The following is a 23,736-nucleotide window of genomic DNA, read 5'->3' on the forward strand; positions in this document are numbered from 1 at the left end:
AAGGCACTGCTTTAGGGAAGCTGCAGTCCCTGATCCTGCTGTCAGTGTCCTAGCTGCTCAGAGAGATCTTACTGTCTGCCTGTCAAGCAGAGCTGGAGTTGCTTGCATTGAATGCTTGGATTGAATGTGTTAGGGACTCACCTGAAGGTGCAGCTCTTGGTGTGGTCCTCAGCATCCTCATAAGGTAGGCAGCCACAATCCCCGACACTGCTGTCACTGTCCCAGCTGCACAGGAATCTCTTCTCTCTGTCCATTGTCGAAGGCAGAGATGGAGTTTCAGATAATTTGCATGCTCTCTGTTTCCTCACGTGTTGGGAAGCAACAGGCCCTGGCATTGCTTTCACATTCCCAGCTGCACAGGGAGCTTTTCCTCCTGTCCATGAGGCAGAGCTGCTCTTACTTCCTAGGGCAGCAAAACTGCAGAGTGGAAGCAGAGGACCTGAAATAGAAGGAGAGCTTGGGACTGTTCAGCCTTGAGCAGAGAGGGTTTGGGGGATCTTACAAATGTGTGTAAATAACTATGACAGGCATGAAGAAGATGGAGCTAGGCTCTTCTTAGCACTGTCCAGTGGCAGGACAAGAGACTGTGGACACAAAATTAACTACAAGTAATTATATGTAAACAGTAAACCCCATTTTTTTCCCCTGTGAGGGTGGTCAAACAATGGAACAGTTTTTCCAGAGAGGTTGCGGATTCTCTGTCCTTGGAGATACTCATAACTTGACTGGACTTGGTCCTGAGCGCTGTCTCCAGAGGTTCCTTTTCACCTTATCTGTACAGTAGCTGTAATTGGAAAAATGCTTTTTCCTAGTTGTTAGGTCAGAAATAAGTTTTGAGAACGTTAAGGAAAAACTGTTGGCCCATTGAGGCAAGTGTGTCATTGAAAGGCTAGCACAGTGCTGAGTTATTCCTGCCAAACTTGTCATGTCCTTATGCTGCAGTTCTGATTTACTAACAAGATTGGGCAGTAAGAGTAACACAACTGCTTGGTGACTGAAGTAGAGAGATGTAGGGTGCTTTATTACTGGTGAGGAGATGAAAAGCCATGAGCAAGTTCTGCACTGAGTAGATGTAGTAGGAGGTAAGGATTCTGTTATGTTGTGCGTGTACAGCATGAAGGCAGTAATACTACTCAGGCTTTCTGTCATTGTTTTTTAAAGGTTTTTGACTGTACTTAGGCCTGTCCTACAGGGGTTTTAGTATTTTGAGAACTGACAGCCTTAACTGTGTTCCAGATTACCTCATGCCTATAGCCTACACTGTTCTGCATATGAAACTTGGGAAATGATTAGCAGTTCCTTCAAAACCAAACAGTCCTTGTTTGATAGATATTCTGTACATGAATAAAATCTCCTCCTGGTAGCATAAATCACTAGGGCCATCCTACGTGCTATTGAAAAACAGCATCCCTCTAAATCTAGAAATGTGAAAAATGTCACACTTATGACAACTTTTTCCCTGTAATTCATTTTTCAGGGTGCTACATCATCCCCTTCAGACAAATTGGATTTCTCCCCAGGTGTGTCAGAAAAAACCCAGACTCCCACAGTGGCCCCAGAGAATGTCACTGAAGGTGGGATCATGCTGCTTCCCACTAATACTGTGCCATCTGAGCCTATGCAGCAGTTCACACCTCCTGCTACTGCTGCTAAAGCAGGTAATGTTTTGACTTAATAGGAGATCTGAGGGGTACCTTCAGGTTGGACAGTGGGTGGGGATGGCTTTACTACTGTCAGGGTTCCAACTTGTTGTTAGTATGAGCTCCCTCTTTATCCAAATGTTACATAGTCCCACTTTATGCCTGTAGACCGAGAGTAAAACTGAAAACCCCAGACCCTTTAACCAGTTACACGTGAGGTCAAACTCTGACCAAGTAATTTCCCATTAAATGGGAAATTACAACTTAAGCAAATATAGTAAAGTAAAAAGCAGGGATTAAGAGCTTGGTTTAAACAGGTTAATTTTTTTATACTTGGTGAGAAATACCTGAGGCTTTCTGGAGTGTCAGAATAGTCTCTTTTAGCCATACTGTTATTTTTGTGCAGCTCTTCACATTGATCCCTCTCAGAAACTCTCCAGTAGGCTTCCACTAGTTGTCAGATATCATGCAGCAACATAAGTTGGGACCTGAGGAAGCTCAGTCCTTAATAGGGAAGAAGACTAGCCCTTAGCAGCGAAGAACATGTCCTACTCACCCTGGGAAAAGAAAGTTTTGCACTAATTTCAATGATCAGACTTTCAGCTGCAGAGCAAAATTTTTTATTTTCAAAAGGACGTTTAACGACTTGTGTCCTCTGTAGTTGTGTTAAATTCTGTGTGTATGTTAGAGTACCTCCTTTGTCCTTCTAAGTTTCCTGCCTCCCTGCACACCATGACAAAGGGTTCAAGGGCTACAAGAAACAGAGAAGCATAGATGTGTTTTTTTTCTGCAATCCTGATGTACTCAGGGGTATGGAGAGCTAAGCCCTTTGCTTCCTAGTAGAGCAAGTCTGGTTTGGAACATTCTTGGCAGCCTCTGCCAAACTACAGACTGTATTTTGGCAGCCAGGATAGTAATGGAAGGTAACAGGAAGAGATGCCAGCCAGGATAGTAATGGAAGGTAACAAGAAGAGATGAGCTACAAGAGATCCCTCTCCAAGGAAAATGGATCATCATTACCATTGACTGTTGACTAGGCAGCTCCTCCTCCTCCTCCTCCTCCTTCACACTAGGAGGTTGAAGAGGACTCAAAAAGGAGTTTGGAAGAAGAAGCTGAAGGAAAGGTTGTGATGAATCTCACTGTAAGTACTGCTTTATACAAGGATTGCCTCAAGTTTGTGTGTTCTCAGCCATACTGTCTTGGAAGTCTCAATGACAGTCCCTCCTTCTCTCCTTTGGTCATTGCACTCTTCTAGCCATTTTATTCTAATGTCATGTGGAAGTCCAAGTGCAAACCTCCACTCCATGGGTGTCCAGGGCAACTCCCATGATCAATTTGTGGAGCCTTGGGTGACTTTAACTAGCAGTGACAGAAGATGTGCTGTCAGTGTGGCCTCTTCACTTCATCCATTTTTAGACCCATCAGCTGCCACTGCTGACTAGCCTCTTGCTCATTTATTCCAAGTTTGTAAGTTGGACGTTTAGACACCAGTGAATGTTGCTTTTGGAGAACCTTTGTTCTCTGGTTTCCCAATATTAAAAGGAAGACATTTAAAACTTTGAAATGCAGGTCTGTGGGAACCTTCCTGAAGTTGTGCTTTGGTTGGTTTCTGATGGGGACTGTGTTTGTGTACTTTGACATTTTTTGGAAGAGGAAAGTTTTCACAGGTGAGAACTGGAGAGCAAATGGATTGAATATGCAGCTCGGGTACAAAAATAACACATTTGCCCTGCTAGGCAAGTTGATTTTTCAAAAAGAACACTGAAATGGACATTGAAGCATGCCTTACAAGTCCCACACAAGCAAATAAATAGTGCTTCTTGGTGAAACAGTGTGTGATACTAAAATTCTAGTATGAGCTATGTTACTTTATTTAATGACGGTTTTTTTCTAGTTCAAATAGCTTTTTTGTCTTCTGTAACTGCATATTTTTTAATATCTGCACTTCCATCCAGTTACTGAGAAAAATACATTGTTCTTTATGCAGAGCAGTGTTACCTGTAATATATAGGAATAATCAGACTGCTTTTCTCAAAAAAAAAGGTAAAAGAAATGACACTTCATAGTTGGGGAAGAAGAAAAACTTTGGTTTGGTAAAAGGTGAGGAAACCATAGTCATTATTATAACAGATTATTATGTATTGAGGAATTTATTTACTTATCCTTGCCTATTCCCTGTATAGTGTTTGTCAAATTTTACTTAATCCATTACAAATAATATTTGAAGATAATAAATTTATATCAGTTCCATCTCTTAAAATGTAATGTACTCATTCTGCCCTAGATACAGTAAAAGAACTTATTGTGTCTGCTGGGGATAACATCCAAGTGATGCTACCCAAAAATGAGGTTGAACTGAATGCCTTTGCTGTCCCACCACCATCTGCAGGTGAGTTGAATGGTCTTGGCATACAAGGAGTTGCACACACTACCAACCTGTAGATGCACACAAGTTCTGAGTTATGTAAATGTCCACACCTCAGGATAAAACAGTTTTTTCTCATTTCCTACTACTAACACATTGGTGGCTCTAACTGCAGGGAGGATTTTCTCCTTTGGGTTTTAGTGATGAATTTTTTTAAGTGGCTTTTATTTTCAGAACCCAAACTCATTAGCCAGATGGTTCAATAGAAACCCTGTTGTTTCTGCCAAGTGATGATGTTGCCCAGTTTATAGCATCTTGCTTTTAAGCAGTGGGGGAAGTGGAGTAGGTAGGTTTGGAATGCAGCATTTGCCTTAAAACATTGGCACAAAATAATTCATATTTCTTAGGTAGCTGTGTAAAACACATTCACTTCATGTGAAGCTGTTATTTGTGAAGTCCATTATATCCTTGCTGCTTTTCCAAGTTATAGCACACCAGAAGTTTAACATGTATTCATACTGCTTCATTTTGCAGGCTTAAACAGTAGCAACCATGTTTTCCTACTGTAGCATTTTATCTGATGGATTGTGAACTTGATTTCTTGGTTTTCTGGGTTTATCTTGAAGGCAAAGCTGATTACTCTTACTCTTCCTCTTAGAAACAGCCTACACCTATGAGTGGAGCTTAATCAGTCACCCTGCTGACTATGGTGGAGAAATGGAGCGCAGGCACAGCCAGACTTTGAAGCTCTCTCATGTAAGCGAGCTGTAAGGTCAGGCTCATTGCATTTGTGTGGTTCTTTCACAGGATTATAACCTGTGGGGAAGGGCACCTTGATTCAAGGAGTTCAGATGAATGCCAGAGTCTTTTCACTTGGGTGTGTCACCAAATCTATGCCAGATTAAAAGTGTCTTTTTTAGAGTGCCCTAATAATTTTAAGACAGTAAAAATTTTGTGTTTACTTTGTATTTCCCACTTCCAGGCAGTGGGACTGCTGGCCTTTGTCTGTGTGTTTATAAAAATAGCTTGAGGATTCAGATACCCAGATTTTTCTCTGTTTGCTATATGATTGTCAGATTTATGCACACTGCTTCTGTATAATTCAACATGTAACCTTGTTTGTTCTGTGTTTGTCTCAGTTATCAGTGGGACTTTATGCCTTCAAAGTGACAGTTTCTGGAGAAAATGCCTTTGGTGAAGGTTTTGTAAATGTCACAGTCAAACCAGGTAAATCAGTTGGCTGAAATAATTAATTTCTTCAACACAAGTAGTTGTACAGCATACTTATCTAATAGTCTCTCAGTTACTGTCTGTCAAGGCCATCTAGCAGTCCAGTCATGCAGATATGTTTTGTATCTTGGTGTCTATAAAGGGTTTTAAGGAAGTAGAGTTAAGGATCTTGCTCACTGCACATTTAAGTGTTCTCTGGTCTTTCACCCTCCTCAGGCAAAGCCTGAGATAGCATTATGCCACCTTTTATTGTCCCCTTCTCCAGTACAGCTAGGAACAGCAATTAGGTGCTGATCTGGCTCTGTCTGCAAGTTACAGCGCACAGGTCTGATCTGAATTATACCAGTTAGAAGCAGCTGCAGCAGCAGACTGCTGTGTCAGCACACTGCTCTTCAGTAGCCTTTTCTCTCCCTTGTCCAAAAAAGGACAGCAGATGCTGCAAAGCTGCCTGTCCTAGATTTATACAGTGGGGACTGTTGATCTGTAGACTTAATGTTAGTTTTGCCTGGACTTTTCACTACTTCTTTTTTTAATTCCTTACTCTTTTTTTCTTCCCCCATGTTTCTCACAGCTGTCAGAGTTAACCAGCCACCTGTTGCTATTGCTTCACCCAAAGTACAAGAAGTCTCTTTGCCTACAACTTCTACCTTCATCGATGGCAGTCGTATGTACTGGACCATCCTGCACTTATGTCCTGTATTTTTAATATTCAGTTACAACATTACTGTTCATCAATTAAAAGTGAAATTCCTTTTTCTCACTCTTTTTATAAGTTCCCTGAATCATGATTTATTCTGGGGATTTGAATCCAGTTATAAATTATTTTAATCACTTTTTTATAATGATAAAATGCAATCTTCCATCTGGAGATTGACATGCAGTGTGTTGGAGGCTGCTGCATCCAAAGAGCAGCTACTCTTATAGCTTCTTCCTGTCCTGCCCAGAGGGCTTCTGTGCCAGTACAGCTGGGGCCGTGGTAGAGAGCTGTCACATAGAGTGTGATGAGATAGTGGAATCACATTCATAATTACTGAGAGCAGAGATGTTGGAATGTGCAAAGTCTGATTATTATTTTTTATTTTATTTGTGTACGTGAAGAATTGTTTGTTCTGATAAATCATGCCAGAGGTAGCTTGGAACCTGTGGTATTTGAACCTTGCTCAAGTATACTTAAAAAGACAATTGTAGAAAACCAGTTATGGATAAGTGCGTGAGAGACTTTAGTATTCATTCTAGCAATTGCTACAAGACGCTGATACATTTTTTCTTTAATGAATGTAGAAAGTATAGATGATATGAAGATAGTGAGTTATCACTGGGAGGAAATTAAAGGTCCCTTGCGAGAGCAGAAGGCATCGGCTGACACACCTGTCTTGCACTTGTCTAACCTTGTTCCTGGAAACTACACTTTCAGGTACCTGCATAGATATTTTCCTTTTGGACTTTCACTGTTTCTGTGATATCAGCTAAATATTTGTTTGTCTTTGTGCTCACATGTGCCTCCTCAAACAAAAATTCCATTTCTCTTCTGCATGCTGTTACCCTTCATTTTGCATAGTGGAGAGACATAGGGAGCAGTTTTATTATAAAGGGCTTGCAGTGATTTTGTGATAGGAGTGTAGTGATATTTTGCAGCGCAAAGTTATATAAAAGAAGATATTGTAAATTAAATGCCTCCCACTTCCAGTAACAGCTGTGACAGAACGTTGGGGGTTTTTTTTCCCTCGCATAGAAGTTGGCAAGTGTCCTGAGATGAAACTACGCAGTCAGACTGTGAAAGTCATCCCCTGAAAGGTGGTGGCAGACAGAATAATATTGGCAGACTGATCCTCACAAGACATTATTTTGTGCTGACTTAACCAAGAGTCATTTTGTTCTTCATAAAAGCCTTTGCCCTGCTACTGGTTTTCCTCCATTTGTGCATTGCTGAAACTGGATTTTGTCCAAACAATGGCAGCAATGTTTGTGGTTTGGAGTGCTTTAGTTAAAATCAGAGTCCCTTTTCTGAACTTTTTGACTAACCTTCACAGAGGCAGACTTCCCACTGACCCAGCCTGGGTCCTTTGGCCACCAGTGGGTAGCAGCCTACCAGTCAACATATTACGTATCTGTGTAGCATCAGCAGAATGTTGAAGCCAGCATACGTATATTTTAGAAGTGGTGGTTTGCATAACCTTTGCCAGAAGTTCTAAAGCTTCTGCCTTCATGCTGTGTTCTTTACTGGAATTGTTCCATACTGTACAGTAGCAGAAATGAGTGTGAATTTTTTTCCATATTGAAAAGGGCAAAGCTTTCTTAGAAGCAATGTTTTAAAGTGTGTTCCTAGCCCTAGGGAATTAAAAAATCAGTTGCTATATCTCCGCAGCTTTGGAGACGGCTGACTTGAACAACAGTGCAGTGTATCAAGTTTACAAGAGCTTGATCTTGTTTGCAAGAACTTGGTTGTTACTGGTCAACAAAATCCAGTACTCCTGATATGCATGGATGTGCACTCATTGCAAAAAGTATGAGTTCCCTAACAACAGAACAGCTGAGCACTAGTTTTGCTCCCACTCAGGTTCCCTTCCATGTGTTCAGTTGTATGCAGTTTTCACAACAGAGGTGGATTAGAGATTCGTGGATTACCACACTGCAGAGGTGTCTGCAGCAGTCTCATTTTAAGATGATTTTAGTTTTGTGTTTCTCAGAGGTAATAATCTTTGGGTATTTTTAAACCCTGTACTGTTTTAGATTTGTGACTTGATATTGATACTAAGCTCCATTAAAATTAGTGATAGTGTACCTCAAGAAAATAAGAAGTTAGGATCTGCTGCTGTGCTATAAGCAGAGCTTCTGAACATCCAGAGTGGTTTTGCATATAGGTATTAGCAGGGACTCTTGCACTATGGCTGATGAATGAAATCCCTGTTTTTTACCAAGTACGTTTTTAAAAGAGTTTCCAATGAAATTTGTTTGAAATTGGTGAAGTCGCCATTGACTGCAGGCTAAGGGTTTCATCTACAATCCAGGATAGCTAGGCTTTTTTTTTTTTCTTAAAGGTTGCAAGCTGTGTTGGAAAACGGTTTTCAAAATTTCTTTCCTACCTCTTTTGAGGGATATGTGCATCTGAAACACAAGTATGTACCATCTAATCAGTGACTCTGTTTTAGGTGGTGTTTGAAAAAGTGCCAAAAAAAATTAGCCTGTGAATCTAGAACTTGGCAGAAGGCCATCTTAACAGATTTCCAATATTTTTCCTGTTGTAGACTCACAGTGATTGATTCAGATGGAGCAGCCAACTCTACCATTGCATCTCTGACTGTCAGCAAACCAGTGGATTACCCACCTATTGCCAATGCAGGACCTAATCAGGCAGTCACGTTGCCTCAAAACTTCATCACACTGAATGGAAACCAGAGCAGTGATGACCATGAGATTGTCAGCTATGAATGGTCGCTCAGTCCCAAAAGCAAAGGCAAAGTTGTAGCTATGCAGGTATGTCTATTTCTCCATGCATAGGATTGGAAAGCTTGTTTATCTCTAACACAAGCAGACATACCAAAGGAACTGCTCAGAAGCACTGAAATGTCTAGCGTGATGTAACTTTTTTTTGTTGTCATCTCAGATGTATTTATTTTAGATAATACTTTTATTTCCTTATCATAATATTTTTTTTCATTCTTCGGGGCCAAACACTATTGTTTGTTCCCTGGTGGTTCAAGTTCACAATGTCTGTCCCTGAACCCTAGAGCCTGCTCCACAGGTTTCTATCTTCTGAGGTACTGAGCATGCTGAAAACTGGTTTTGGGAGAACATAGGGGTAGTCAGAGTTTTCTTGTAATGCTTTCTTGCGGAGAAAGTAGAACTCCAATAGAAACTTAATTTTCTGAGTGAAAGATGGCAAGATCTTTTGGCAGTGTTATGCAGCCATGCTTTTTGGTGGGTTTTTATGCTCACTAAAACATGGGTTTCCAATGAATGCTTACTGAGTTGGTTTTCTTATTTTCATGGCTGTTTTTTTTTTAAATCTGAGAAAAGGTAATAAACATTTTCAGTCAACTTGCACTCAGTAAGGTGGAAATTCTTACAGCTCTGTAGGCAGTTGAGGTAATTAGTGTAATGAAGCCAGCTGAAACTCATAAGCCATTTTTTATGAGAGACATGATTTCTGCTATGTTGGCAAATGCTTTAGACCTTCAGAACTGGAAAGACATCACTTTGTAGATCTATTTAGGAAAGGAGTAATATCAATGCAAGCTTACACTGTAGAGGCAATTACAAAATTATGGAAGAATTTACAGCATAATGGCTTATTTCTGTTCATTTACCAAGACAAAATCTTTCCAAAACCATCCATGGAAATGGAACTCACAGTTTTGAGAGCTTCAATCTTAAAGCAGCCTTCCTGAAAGAAGGGAGTGACTGCTTGAGATATCCAGCGGATTCATTGGGTATTTAATGTGGAAATACCATTGCATGTTAAAGTTTCTTTTCAACAGGCTAGTAATGTTTTTGTACCTAACGCTGAGGATCATAGAATCATAGAAAGGTTAGACTTGGAAGAGGCCTTGAAGATCATCTAGTTCCAACTCCCCTGCTATGGGCAGCGATGGCACTCATTATACCAGGTTGCTCAGAGCCCCATACAACCCGGCCTTGAAGACTTCCATGGATGGGGCATCCACAACTTCTCTGGGCAGCCTGTTCCAGTGCTTCACTACACTCTGAGTAAAGAATTTCTTCTAATATCTAATCTAAACCTGCCAGCTTTCAGTTTGAAGACATTCCCCCTTATCCTGTCACTATCTACCCATATAAAAAATCCCTCTCCCTCCTTTCAAGCCCCCTTCAGGTACTGGAATGTGCTATAAGGTCTCCCTGGAGCCTTTTCTTCTCCAGACTGAACAGCACCAACTCTCTCAGCCTGTCTCATGGGAGATGTGCATTAGCCCCCTGATCTGTCTTCATGACCCTTCTCTGGACTTGTGCCAGAGGGTGCTGGTTTCTGGTGTGTTACATAGTATCTGTTGTTAGAGTGCAATGTAATTAGTACCTCTGCTGGTTAGTTGACTGTTTATCCAGTCCCTTTGTTCTCATTGTCTTTATCCAAAAAAACCCCAAACCTAACTGCGTTGTGATTTGCTGTTCCTCATAGGAGAGATGCCACAAATGTTCATTTTATTAGCAAAAGGACCTATAGTTGGGCCCAGTCATTTTATGAGCTTACATAGATACTAGCTAATATTTCTGGAAGAGTAAACTCAGTACAGAGTTGTCTTGTTTAATATGTTCTTTTCTATAAACCTGTTTCTCTGGGTTCAAGTCAAGCTTGGTTTTGTGTTTAACAATTTTTATAAATACTGAAGAATGTCATGGTATTTGTTTTTAAAATATCTTTAAGAAAATGGAATGAGCTGTAGAAATTTTCATCAGTCTTTAATTTGCTCATGGAGATTGTTAGTGTCCAATGTGTTTTACAATTATTGTTCAGAAGTAATGCAGTAATTATACCAACAGAAGAAATTAAGATTTATTTTCTATAGATATTTCTCTGGGTTGGTAGGGACAGTTGCAATAGTGAACACATTACATCTGTCTGTGTGTCAAATTTTAAGCCTCCTCTTTGTAAGGTGCTTAAACTGCTTGCTCAAACACTGCATTTATGAATTAAAGCAATTTTTTTCCTCACATTTTCTCTGCAAGGCCTTTCATTATCCATGAACATTTCTGTTTTGTCTCATGCTCTGTCCTTATGCTGTGAAGGGAGTACGGACACCGTACCTCCAGTTATCTGCAATGCAGGAAGGAGATTACACGTTTCAGCTGACTGTCACAGACTCTGCGAGGCAGCGATCCACAGCTGAGGTCACACTGATCGTACAGCCTGGTAAGTCAGCTGCAAGCACGTCTGGGTCCCCAGGGTGGGCCAGCCTGATGTCAGTGCTGTTCTCAAAATGCCTCATCTCCCTGCACTGCACCACTGAGATGGCAGTCTGCTTGTCTGGTATCCCTGGATCAAGGACTCTTTCCACCTCCACTTTCTGTCAAAGCAGATAGTTAAAACGAGTGTAGAGTCACAGAAAGTCCAGGTGGTGATCCTCAGGGCTCACACCAGCATGATTATGTAAGGCAACCTGCACAGAGATCTGTTTGAGTGTATTTCTAAAGCTAAATTGAAACTCTTGAGTTTAATGCCCTACAAAGTCTGTTTGGAAAGCTGTTCAGGTATCCATCAATGCTTTGCTCAGTTTTTGTACTGTTTTTCAGTTCTCTTGCAAGAGTCCTTCTGTGATTTGAATTCTCTCTAGAATTACATTGTGTTTTCTAGGGAAAAGTGTCAAGCAAAGAATTTTCAAAAGCTGCATCTTTCTCAAGTTTGTATAGGTTTGGGAGTGAATGAGCCCAAACCATCCAGGCCTCATGAGATTTTAAAAAAAAATTTTAATGCCTTTTTTTTTTAATGTGTTTGCCTATTATTACATCCAAAGTGGCCTTTTCTGCCTATGTCAAGGTCTCATATTCCACTGTGGGACTATGCTTTATCTTCCTGTTGTCACTTAATACACATCTTTTTATAGATGATCCCTTCTGGGACAACTTTACAGCAGGCAGTTGCTGCAGAAATCAAGAACATGAATTGGAAGCACAGTGTGTGATGGTGCCTTTTAAACCTGTTATAGTGTGGAGCTAGAAAGATGCTATTGCCGAAGTCAGGCCTAAGGGTAAATAAATACCCAGGCAAATGGTAGCATTGCCAGTTTTACCATGCCACTAAACCAGAGGCTGAAAACAGAGTAACAGGTTATATGTTTCTGCACTAAGTCCTCAAAGGCTCTGAATTGGCAATAACTTAGTGGTGTCATTCTGATCTTGAACAGCAGGAAACATGGGTCAGGATCTTTGAGGGCAAAGAACCATATTTGAGTGAAGGAGGTTTTGAAAGGGCTGGAGTGGTGGAACCAGGAGAATACCGCACCACTGTTGTTATATAGCATTTCATAAAATGCATTGAGCATGCAGGAAAATTTTGGGAGTGTGACTGTGCCTTCAGGTGGGACTGTGAAAAAGGGAAGTACTTGCTGTGGGATTTGGCTTGTTGCAAAGCTGATCTCTCCCATCTGCTGGCTTGTGCATGTTATGCTTGTGATTTGTACCTTCTGAGTCAATATATCAAATTTTTAATATGATATTCTGTGTCAAATCATCCCTCTGATTGACAAGCCTTGCCAGTGACTACCTAGCAAATGTCGTACACTAAATACTAATTTTGCAGAAAATAACAGTCCTCCAATAGCAGTGGCTGGCCCTGACAAGGAATTAACCTTCCCAGTAGAAAGTACTACACTGGATGGAAGCAAAAGCCAGGATGATCAAGGCATTGTCTTCTATCATTGGGAAAATATCAGGTATCTAGAGCTTTTACTAATCTCCAATAAAATAGAGAACAAAGTGAAAGTGCTAGAGCCTTTAATGCAATTGTGTTGAGTGATGCACTGTTTGAGAATTGCTTTCAGAACTTTCACACTTGGGTGGTAATGGGGTAAGAAATAGTAATTTTAAATTCAACCTGAGAAGCTTAGACAATCTCTGCTTATGTTTTGAAATGTGTTATTTTATGGCCTCCTGTTACAAAGTTTGAGAAAATGACAGGAACTTCTGTGTCTCCTCTTAAAGCAAGTAACAGTAGCTTCCTGTAATGTACAAAGTTTTGTCATTAGTGCTTAAAACTTGGTTTTCTCAGTTGATGGTTTATTGAATAATAAAGTAAATTTACAGTCACTTTAGCCTGAACTTTCAGTAGTAGACTAAAGCAGCCATGAGTGATGATTGAAAACGTTTTACAAAAGTTTGTAATTGTATGTTTATGTGCAGACCTAGCTGATCCTTAATAAAAGGACAAGGTATTAGTTCGTGCAACTATCATACTTGTGGTACAGGAACAGGTTTGCTGGCAGCCTGTAAATGCTGTGAGTGGTTCTTAGGGCAACGGCGTTTACATGCTCCCCTGAAATAGTACAGCAGTAAGGTTGAAGTTCTGGGGTGCAGAACTTGGAATCTGGGACCCTGATTCCACTCTTCTAATAACTGGGTATGAGGTGCTTGGGTGCTTTGAATGTCTTGAAAAAATCCATTTATGAATTCTCTAAACTTAAACTCATGTCTCATATAGTTCTTTAGCCATCAGTGCTTATAGCAGTTGTAGAACTGCAATATATAAAAGCAAATGGCATGAGAAATGCAGCTGAATGAACAGTTTGGCTCGCTGTACAGGATTATTTTTCTGAGATGTTTCATTTCAGTGGACCAAGCTCTGTACAGATGGAAAATGATGACAAAGCAATAGCAACTGTGACTGGTCTTCAAGTTGGTACCTATCGCTTCAGGCTGACCGTGAAAGACCAACAGGGCTTAAGCAGTGCATCTGTGCTGTCTATTACTGTGAAGGAAGGTAAGCCTAGTTGCTGCTTGAGCAGCTTGCCAGTTAATTCAATCACTGACAGTCTTATCAGTTTTGTTCTAAAGAAAAAATTCAGTGATGTCTGGTTTCTGAAAAGAGAAGGTGTTTGGCTTATTTTTTTTGTCAGCTGTTCAATGAATGCCTTAGTTTCACTGCTAGAGGTAAGCAAAAAGCCTTTAGGAACTAGATTTACTTTTAAGTTTTCTGATTACAGTTGGCCAAAATACAGACATTGTGAAGATGCAACATCTTACAGAAGCTTCAATTGGGTGTGATTCTCCAGATGAAAAGATTCCAGCATGGCAATCTCATACTGGACTGTTTCTATGTAGGCAGAAAGTCTTTTTGCTTGACTGAGAAGATCTAATGTTCAAGTTACTGTAAGACTGTAAAAAGAATATCTCACAATGCTTTTTAAAAAATATCTTTTTTCTCATGGTGCAGCTCTGCTTTTGTTAGACTCTAGTAATCCTGGAGCCAAATTTTGTAACCCACTCATCCTTTCCTTGTAGCTTTGATATGAGGTTCTGTTGTTATTGCCTGTAATCATCAGGTAAAGAATTGCAGTGTGGGTGTATTGGCAATGGCATGTCACATTTCTCATGTTTTGAAAGCAAATCCTTCTCCTCCACTATTTTTATGGCTAGAAAACAACAGTCCACCCCGGGCGCGTGCTGGTGGGAAGCATGTTCTAGTCCTTCCAAATAACTCTGTTACCTTGGATGGCTCAAGGTCTGCTGATGACCAGGGGATTGTGTCATATTTGTGGACTCGGGATGGTCAAAGCCCAGCAGCTGGGGTAAGTGTCATGAAGGTAGCTCACATTTGTCCCAAAAGTCAAAGCAAGAACTCACGCTGTTACACTGGATAGGCAATTTGATAGTCAAACCCGCAACTTTCTCTGAGTGTAATTATGCCTGTACTTTTTTTTTGCAGGATGTGATCCATGGGTCAGACCATGAGGCAGTACTGCAGCTAACTAATCTGGTGGAAGGAACCTATACTTTTCACTTGAAAGTGACAGATGCTAAAGGAGACTCAGATGTTGATTCAGCAACTGTTGAAGTGCGGCCTGGTATGACAATTAAAAGGTCATCGATACGTTGTGAATACCACATCTTTGTTCTCCTTTTCACTTATTTCTTTAGATGTTGGCAAGATTCTCTCAAAACACAAAGCAAACAGGTCTCTCCCTATCTCACTGTTCTCTGAATAGACCTGAGTGTGGTAGATAATGATGTCAGGATTCTTAACTACTACAATCATCTTGGGAGCATAAATAAATAAAAATTATACTTAATATTTTCATTAGGCTTTTGTTGCTTTTCATTCACTGCAGGTTTTTTTGTTTCTGTTTGTTATTCAGTTTGGCCAATAGAAAGAGATGGGAGGTAAATGTTATGTTTAGGCACAAGTGCTGCAGATGTGTTTGATGGTTGAAAGTGTGTCTTTGTTTGTTTACCTTTGTTCATCCTGAAGGACAAAATCAATCCTCAGAGATTTTCAGGGGGTTGTAAGCTGTATTTTCATGCTTTGTTATTGCTTGTTATATAAACTTGTTTTATTTGCAAGGAACTCTAGAAGTTCAAGTACTGTTTAACAGAACCCTCAGTTTATAAGGGTAAACATATCTGTTATTTCTCAAATTTACCATCCTCATTTAGACCTGCTCTCACAGTCTTGCATGCTTATGAGTCCATCTTTGGCTTCCTGTCCTGAGTGGTAATGAGTAGTAGATTACTAGCAGGGAACGTGGGAATTAGGTTCCCCTAGTGCTTACCTCTGACATTAAGATCACACCGTTTAGAAGAACAGAAGTTGGTATTCTGCACTGAAATGTGTGAACACTGAACTGAAGTGCACCCTGAAGTATATTTCTATTGATAAGATAGGTTGCTATTGTAGGACCCACCAGGTTTGTTTCAGAGGGGATGTGAAAATATAGGCTAAGTACTTTCCTAAGAACATGAAAGAGTTGACTTAGCAGTGTATGTGGCTTATGCAGGAAAATATAATACTAATAAATACTTTCAAGTACTGCATGTTGTCTTCAGTTGGTAGTGCAATATTTGCCAGGCTCTGAAGGAATAGTGTGTTCTTCTTCTGTCAGATCCCAGAAGGAATGGTCTGGTGGAGCTGATTCTGCAGGTTGGAGTGGGACAGCTGAGTGAACAGCAGAAGGACACTCTGGTGAGACAGCTGGCTGTACTGCTGAATGTTTTGGATTCAGATATCAAAGTTCAGAAGATACAAGCCTACTCAGATATAAGGTACAAAGATGTCCTGCTGCGGCAGAAAGATTTGTGATTTTCTGTGACTCTTTGATAGCTCATAATTAGTTGCAAAATAATCTTTTCTAAGATGACAAAAATGCTCTACTTCTCAACGGAATATACTTTGAACGGTGAATTCATTCTGCAGTAGAAAACAGTGAAGTAAGCTCTGTGGGGGCTCAAGACTGAAAAAATTTTAAAAATTCTGTACAAATTTTTGTATTTATTCCTTTAAAGAAAGTGCATGCATATATATTTCAGTGTCTTTGCTGCATACAGTGCTGCTCTTTTTTTTCCACAAATGCTGGGTGGAGTGAGACAGACATGCTTTCTCACAGTTAAGCAAGTATTGTATTTCAAAGTAAGGTTCTAGCTCTGTTTGATCAAATCTATTTTATTCCCCTTTTTTCTACTTTTTCTCTAAGGTTTTGATATTCTTAATATTTTATAAACCTTCTCCTATGTAACTAATTGGTGATAAAAATCTGTTTTTTCAGAGAAAACTCCACAGTGGATTCTCCTGTGTGGTATTTTACTGTGAAGTAGAAATACTCCCTCTACTTGGTGTAAAGAGCTAGAGATGGCTGTGCATACCCAGAGAAACTTCTCAGCATAATTTGATAGAACCTGTTGACATGAGTTATCCTTAAATTATTTCTTGTTAGCTGCATGGTAATTTAAAACCCATTTGGGTGTTTATTTAGATCTTGATGAACCTCTTAAAATTTAAAAACACAGTATGGAAAAATCTAGGATTTATAGCTATGATATTTTTAATTACAGTTTTTCAGATGTAAATGTTCCCTGAAGTGTCTGATACAGGATGAGATCACCATTACCCAACTTAAAAATTGTAGGTGATTTGCAAAGAGGGTTTCCACACAAAGCTTTTTCCCCTATTTAATTCAGTTTTTTTAAGTCAGTGAAATTGCTTTGGAGTGCTTTGTGACAGGTTATATGTGAAAGTGGAGAAAGCAAATCTATTAATACTTTTTAATGCAAAAGCCAGGAAGACCAAGGAGAGAATTACATTTACTGTTGTTCTCACCTTTCTTCCGTGAAACTGAGAAGCCAGAGAATTGCTGGTACTCCCAACTCAGAATGAAGTCCATGGCATTTGAATGGAGTTGACTGATCTGTGGACAGAATTCCCTAGTCTTTAACAGTGGTGACATTTGCTTTCCAGAAACAAATAAAAGACTATAAACTGAATGTCTGATGAAAGTGATCTTTGACATTAGTCACGACATTAGCTGTTCTTTCTGCAGCACCGCAGTTGTGTTCTACGTGCAGAACGGGCATCCTTCCACGGTGATCAAGGCATCAGATGTCTCACGAACTCTGCATGTGCAGCTCTTGAAACAGAAGGCTGACTTTCTGCTTTTTAAAGTCCTGCGAGTTGACACAGCTGGTATGTTTTGGATCTCAGAACTTTGCAAGCATTTGGCTAGCACAGCACCTAGAAACAGTGCATGAAGGCCTTCTGTCTGCCATCTGGTGTCTGGGCTTGGGTGTAGCTTCCCAAAAGATGATGTTGAAGACAGTACTTAAAATGCTTTGTGATTTGTGGTAGATTGGTGCCACTTGTGTTCTTTTAAAAGACATCATCTGTAACAGCAGACAAAAGCACGTCCTAATCTGGTCTGCATCATGAAGACCTGGGGAATGAGGCTAAAGATCATAGAATCATAGAATTTAAGGGTTGGAATGGACCTTACAGATTATCTAGTCTCAGCCCCCCTGCCATGGGCAGGGACACCTTCTCACTAGATCAGGTTGCTCAAGGTTTCATTCAAACACTGCCAGGGATCGGGGTTGCACCATGTCCCTGGGCAGCCTGTGCCAGTGTCTCACCACTCTTACAGTAAAAAACTTTATTCTCTCATATAACCTAGACTTTCCCTTCTTCAGTTTGAACCCATTACTCCTTACCTGACATATCATCTTTTCTTGGAAGATGGGTGAAACTTCTCTGGTTCCTTCAGGACTTCTAGTGTTCAGGAAATAGGCATGTAACTAACTTGTCCTTGTCTGCATGTATCAGGCTAAATGACTGGGTGATGGCTGTGTTATAACCTAGTCTTCTAATGTTTACAATGTGGACAGGTTGCTGGGGTTTCTTATAATGAACTACTACTTTTTCCCAAAAAGGTGCTTGAACTTCTAAGCCTATTTTAAAATTCACTAGTAATGTGAACCCTTTACAGTACTCAGATACTACAGATGTGACTTCTCCAAAACTTAAAATCAGGACATAATGATTCAAATACAAACAAAGTCATTGATTATGTAGTAAGTTCTGTCTTTATACTCTGTCAGTATAAATGTACTGGGATTACTGAAATATGTAGATTTCACTTGAAAATATGCGTTAACATTTTTTGATGTAGCAAATCTGCTGCTCTTAAGTTTTAAGAGGAATAACTTTTTATTTTAGCCTGATGTGACACATTGATCTAGCAATAGCTACTTCTGGAAGTATATGAGGTATGTAAACATTCTGGCCTCAGATCCTGTATATAAGTTTTGGCATACTGAAATGCAGTCTAGTTTGGTATGATGCTTGCCTTGTAGTATGTGAAAACCCTGATATTCTCAGGTACTTCAGAAGTTCTTACAAATATGTCAAAGCAAGGACAAGGTCTGAATTCCACAGCTTCAACTCATCTGTATTTCTGGTTAGAATATACTGTTCTTGACCTGCATCCCATTTCAATATTGCTTGCGTAAGATACATTCTTTCTCTTCACAACCAGCAGTCTGATGAACTGTAAATCTATTTGAGACATAACACGAAAGGAAAGGGACTTTTAAAAAAATATTAAAGAGTTACAAACTAGATGCTTTGCCACTAATCTAGTCTCACAGTAAGTGGATGCATGACAAGTTGTCCGTATACACAACTGACCCAATGTTTGATTTTGTTCGTAGCCTGTCTTTTAAAATGCTCTGGACATGGACACTGTGACCCCATAACAAAGCGCTGCATTTGCTACCAGCTGTGGATGGAAAACTTGATTCATCGTTACCTAAATGATGGAGAGAGTAATTGTGGTGAGTTTGGGTGTTGTGGGCTGTATTTCAGGAATAATTCCTTGTCTTGTGAGACTGTTGACTATTTGCTGTCAGGGCTTAGGAGGTAGATGCTGAGGTAAGACTAAAACAATCTCTGGTTTCCAGCCCAACAATACCTTTCCATAGAAAGATATTTGAATAATGTATTGAAATGATAATATCTTGACAGTAGTAGCCTATGCTTAAAATATTTTAGAAGTTTAGAATCACTATTTGAGGAAAAAAGTGTGAAAAGTTTGTCATGGGAGAAAGATCTTGCAACAATTTGCAGCCAGTAGGAGGGGTTGCTGGGTAATCTGGGCATTGTGAAGCTTTTGAGTAGTATTCATCCAGTTGTTGCAAAGCTGAAAAAGCAGCAGCAACTGAGATTCTCTGAGTAGATGGTTGAGGCTTCTGTGCTGGAAGTATGATCTGATCTAAGGACTGACTAAGTCAGTGTTGTGGACTAACCAGTATAATCACCTTCAGAACTTCTGCTTTTTAGCTTGATTAATTCTACTGTTACTTTCAGCTTGCCTGTTGCACATGGGAAACACAATTTAGTTCCACTAACATCATCATGCCTATATTCTGTGGCACACCTAACTTATCATCTAATACTCTCTATTTAAAATAATTTATACTAAAATTTAAATTACATTTGTCTTCTACTTAAGTTGAAATAAAGCTCAGCTCTCTTAGTACTGTACAGGCTTGGAGGCATTTTCTGAGCAATGCACTAGTCTTCAAGTAAATCTGTAAATGCTTATAAGGAGCTTGGTTTAAGCCATTAAGTGACAACAGGATAAGTAGTGAACAAGGACTAACGACAAGGATGGTAGGTTTTAGGTCTGAGCCTGGGACATCCTGCTGCTCTGCCCTAAAGCTTTCTTGTTCCATGGTGTAATAATAACATCAAAAATAATGAGTACACACATGTTAAAGTTCATATGGTTGCATATCTCTCTGTATCCTCCCGTTTTCCTGGATTTATGATTGTAGGTGTGTGGGTAGAAGGATCAATCTCTAATCAGCTGCTCTTTTAAAGCATTACTGGAATGCCAGGCCCAGAGTACACCTATGTTTATTTCAGTTAGAGAATGGTAACTGAGGTGGTAGCCATGCCCCTTCACATGACTCTCAGTTCCTGCATAGACTTCGGGTATCTTGGGATGGTAAAAGATACTAGAGTAGAAGAAAATTTTCTAACATACACTTTCAGTCTTAAAGCTTAAGAATTTTTAGGGATTCTTCTGAGAATACAAAGGTTCTGAGTTTTCCTAAGTTCCTGTTGCCACTCCTCATTCCTCAGGACTGGTTATTTTAATAGAGTTGTATTAGAAATTATTCTATTTTTATGACTTCACAAACCACTGTTGTGTTTCTTTTTTCAGAGTGGAGTATACTCTATGTGACTGTATCTGTTTTTACTTTGATTGTGGTCATGGTAGGGCTCGTCTGGTTCTGCATCTGCTGTTGCAAAAGGTACATGATTTGTGTTTCTTTTTGATGGGGTATATGCAAAAACCACACACAACTGCCAGATTTTAGTCCAGTCCTTAGCACTAAACTGGTGCTAAACTAGAAGAAGGCTCTTCACTCAGAGAGTGATTGGGCACTGGAACAGGATCCCCAGGGGAGTGGTCAAAGCACTAAGCCTGACAGAGTTCAAGAAGCATTTGGACAATGCTCTCAGGCACATGGTGTGATTCTCAGGGATGTCCTGTGCAGGGCCAAGAGTTGGACTTGATGATTCTTGTGGGTCCCTTCCAGCTCCAAATATTCTGTGATTCTGTAAACCACTGAACTCTCTTTGGACATTTGAGGAACTTCCTATAGCTGTTTCTATAGAGGCACCCTTTTGTTGGAATAGGGAGTATCCATTTGTATGTCTGTGCTCTCCTGTCTTACAAAAACCAAAAAGCTAATATTGCAGTATCCTTCATATTAAGTGATAATTAATGTCAAATTGCTGAGAGTATACTGCAGCTCATCATGATCTCCCACTGAGTCCTCCAGGTACTCCATGCTAAGAAAAAAGAGGCATGACCTGAAGGTCATTGATGTGGGATTGTTCTAGGTCATGGGAAAGGAACTGCTCCCTATCTGATGTCTCCCTTGGATGGGAGGGGAAGAGAGGTGGGCTGTGTGTGTCTGACAGGGAGAGTACTCCAGTGATCTCAGTCATGCAAAATTCTTGCTTCCTCTTTCCTTAAACAGTTTTGTCTACTACTAAATGTTGTTTGCTGCTCTGCCCCCACCCCCTGCAGTCTTTCCTAGTGAGCTGATAAGAAATTCTCTTTCAAATGACAAGCCCCTGCAAGTTCTGTCATGTAGAGCAAGTGTTTTTGCTGCAGCTCTAACAGCTCAGCAAATAGATAGCTTGTTCAGGCATTAGCAAAAAAAAATGCCATCAAAATCTTTCTGCATTTTCAACTTTTTCTAGGGTGTCTTTGCAGTATGTAGAGGATGTGTGGGAGTTGATACTGATTTTCTTTTTATGGTTGAAGGAACAGCGCTGTTAGCAGAAAGCTTTAAATAGTAAAGTGTATCCCACTCCACCTTCATGGTGGAGGGTGGAGAAGCACAGGCTTGTGTAAATTTTATGATAAAGGGATGTTTAGGAGTTCAGCTGCTTCTGTCCTTTTTCCCTCACGTGGCTGTGTCAGAGAGTGAGAGCTGGTTGATTTAGATGCATTTGAAAAAGAGGAGGGAAATATTGCATGGGACAGAATGGCAAGAGATTCTCTTTGCCTTGCGGAAACTACAGGAAGAAGATACACTGTAAACCTAAAATTTGGCTGGAGTTTTAGAGATTTTAAAGCCTTTAAGTTGCCAAAGGAACCCCATTTTTTTGGAGGAGCTTAGGGCAGGGACCAAGTGGCTGGTTGTTGCTGTGATGTTGACTGAGCAGTAAGAAGGCTTCTCTGTGAACTGTGGGCGCTAACAAATACATGTCTACTTTGTCTGTAGTTACTATGTTGAAATTTAGCAAACTGAACCCTTGTGGTCTAGGGAAGCAGATCAATCTGTCTTGCTTTCTTCATCTTTGTATATCAGAGAGAAAAGAAACTAAACTGTCTTGTTCAGATTGTACAGCTGCGTTATGCAGGTCTAAACTGGAAAAACTATTTTTAAGTGGAGGTGAGAAAGTACAATGATGGTATATTGGGTATGTGTATGAAAAGGAATAGGAAGTAGATTTATCTCTGTACAAGAGAATTAAATGTCTTTATGGTAACTTTCTTTTTAGCAGAAAGAGGACAAAGATAAGAAAGAAAACAAAATATACCATCCTAGATAACATAGATGAGCAGGAGAGAATGGAGCTACGACCCAAATATGGTAAGTGCCATATGGTAAGCTGGGAACTATCCACCAAGCAGACTGTCAATGTATCTGAATTAATACCCGTAGTCAGGAGGAGCCCAGAAGCTGGCCTGCAAGTTGGGGAATGGCAGAGGCAAACAGACAGTGGATTGGTTGGGGGAGAATCCCTTCGTTTCTTCATGAAGCCTTGGGCTCAGCCACTGCTCTGAGCTTCTTAGTCTTCATTTAGAACATCTAATTGTCCCACAGACTTTCTCCATGTAACCCTTCCTCCTCTGCACATGGAGTAATGTTTTTGGAGCTGTTTTTATTGCTGCACAGCAATAAAAAGTAATTGCTGACCCATAAGTGCCCTGTTAATCATCAGTAGATTTCAGCTGCTGTTCATATATATTTTGATTTACTGAGTCTCAGTTTTTAGCAGGGGAAGTGTTGGAATCCAAGGAAATAAAATCATACTGGGAAATTTCTGCCCTAGAAAGACAGAAATAACATTTCTGTAGAAACCATGACCTTTCATTGCTGCTCATGTTAATAAGATAGTTGAGTGGAGAGACTAATTTCCAGATTTGAGTTATTAAAAGTACATTAGGTATGTACTAAGATAATCTAATTATTTCAAATTTAAGTGCATATAGTCACATTTCAGAGCCATAAACTGATGGGCCTGCAATGAAGTTGGAAGAGTATCTGCCTGACAGTAGATGACACTTTCTAAGCCAGTTCTTATATTGATGGTGGCAGTGGTGCACACTTACATTGCATTGCTGAGAATGTCCTCACCTCTCATACTACAGCAGAGGAGGGGATGGTTAGTTGTTACTAAAAGTCAAGCTTTTCTAATGGATTTGTTTTGCTTTTTTATTGTCAGGTATAAAACACAGAAGTACAGAACACAACTCCAGTCTGATGGTCTCTGAGTCAGAGTTTGATAGTGATCAGGACACTATCTTCAGCAGAGAAAAGATTGAAAGAGAAAATCCTAGAACACTTATGAATGGATCCATCAGAAATGGAGTTTCCTTCAACTACAGCTCCAAAGACAGATAACTGAATGAGGGTAAAAGCACAGAACATGCTGGTCTGACGCACCTGAAACATGTTGGCCCACCTCTGTTTTTCCAGAACCAAAAGCTTCCTAAAATATCAACTAATTGCAGATGAAAGGACAAATTTCTATCACAGGTAGGGGAAGGAAGGAGAAAGGATTAGATGGTCAGCTAACTCTTCTGTTACCATTATAGGAACCATGAAAAGGACATCTTATTTCTTGCATGTTCCATGCTGAATGTTTGTCTGAACTTCAGAAGGCCTTTTTTTCTATATCACTGCTACAAAACTACCCAGGGCTGTTACACTACAAACTATGGTAACTAACAATGGCATTCAGATTCTTGTCCTGTATT

The 23,736-nt window shown here is 40.0% G+C and overlaps 1 protein-coding gene across 1 annotated transcript; it reads left to right on the top strand.

The window, feature by feature from the left end:
* The first annotated feature begins 1,114 nt into the window (after positions 1-1,114).
* On the top strand, positions 1,115-23,380 carry KIAA0319 (KIAA0319 ortholog). Its single transcript, XM_009078414.1, has 19 exons — positions 1,115-1,123; positions 1,478-1,658; positions 3,926-4,030; positions 4,665-4,762; positions 5,146-5,233; positions 5,808-5,900; positions 6,518-6,650; positions 8,482-8,710; positions 10,979-11,102; positions 12,489-12,621; positions 13,516-13,664; positions 14,321-14,472; positions 14,610-14,748; positions 15,784-15,943; positions 17,215-17,357; positions 18,878-19,000; positions 20,395-20,485; positions 22,254-22,345; positions 23,202-23,380. Exons 1-19 carry the CDS (start codon positions 1,115-1,117, stop codon positions 23,378-23,380), a joined length of 2,421 nt encoding a protein of 806 aa, XP_009076662.1.
* The last annotated feature ends 356 nt before the right edge of the window (positions 23,381-23,736 follow it).

This window comes from Acanthisitta chloris, unplaced genomic scaffold (genome assembly GCF_000695815.1).
Source record: "Acanthisitta chloris isolate BGI_N310 unplaced genomic scaffold, ASM69581v1 scaffold10850, whole genome shotgun sequence".
NCBI lineage: Eukaryota > Metazoa > Chordata > Aves > Passeriformes > Acanthisittidae > Acanthisitta > Acanthisitta chloris.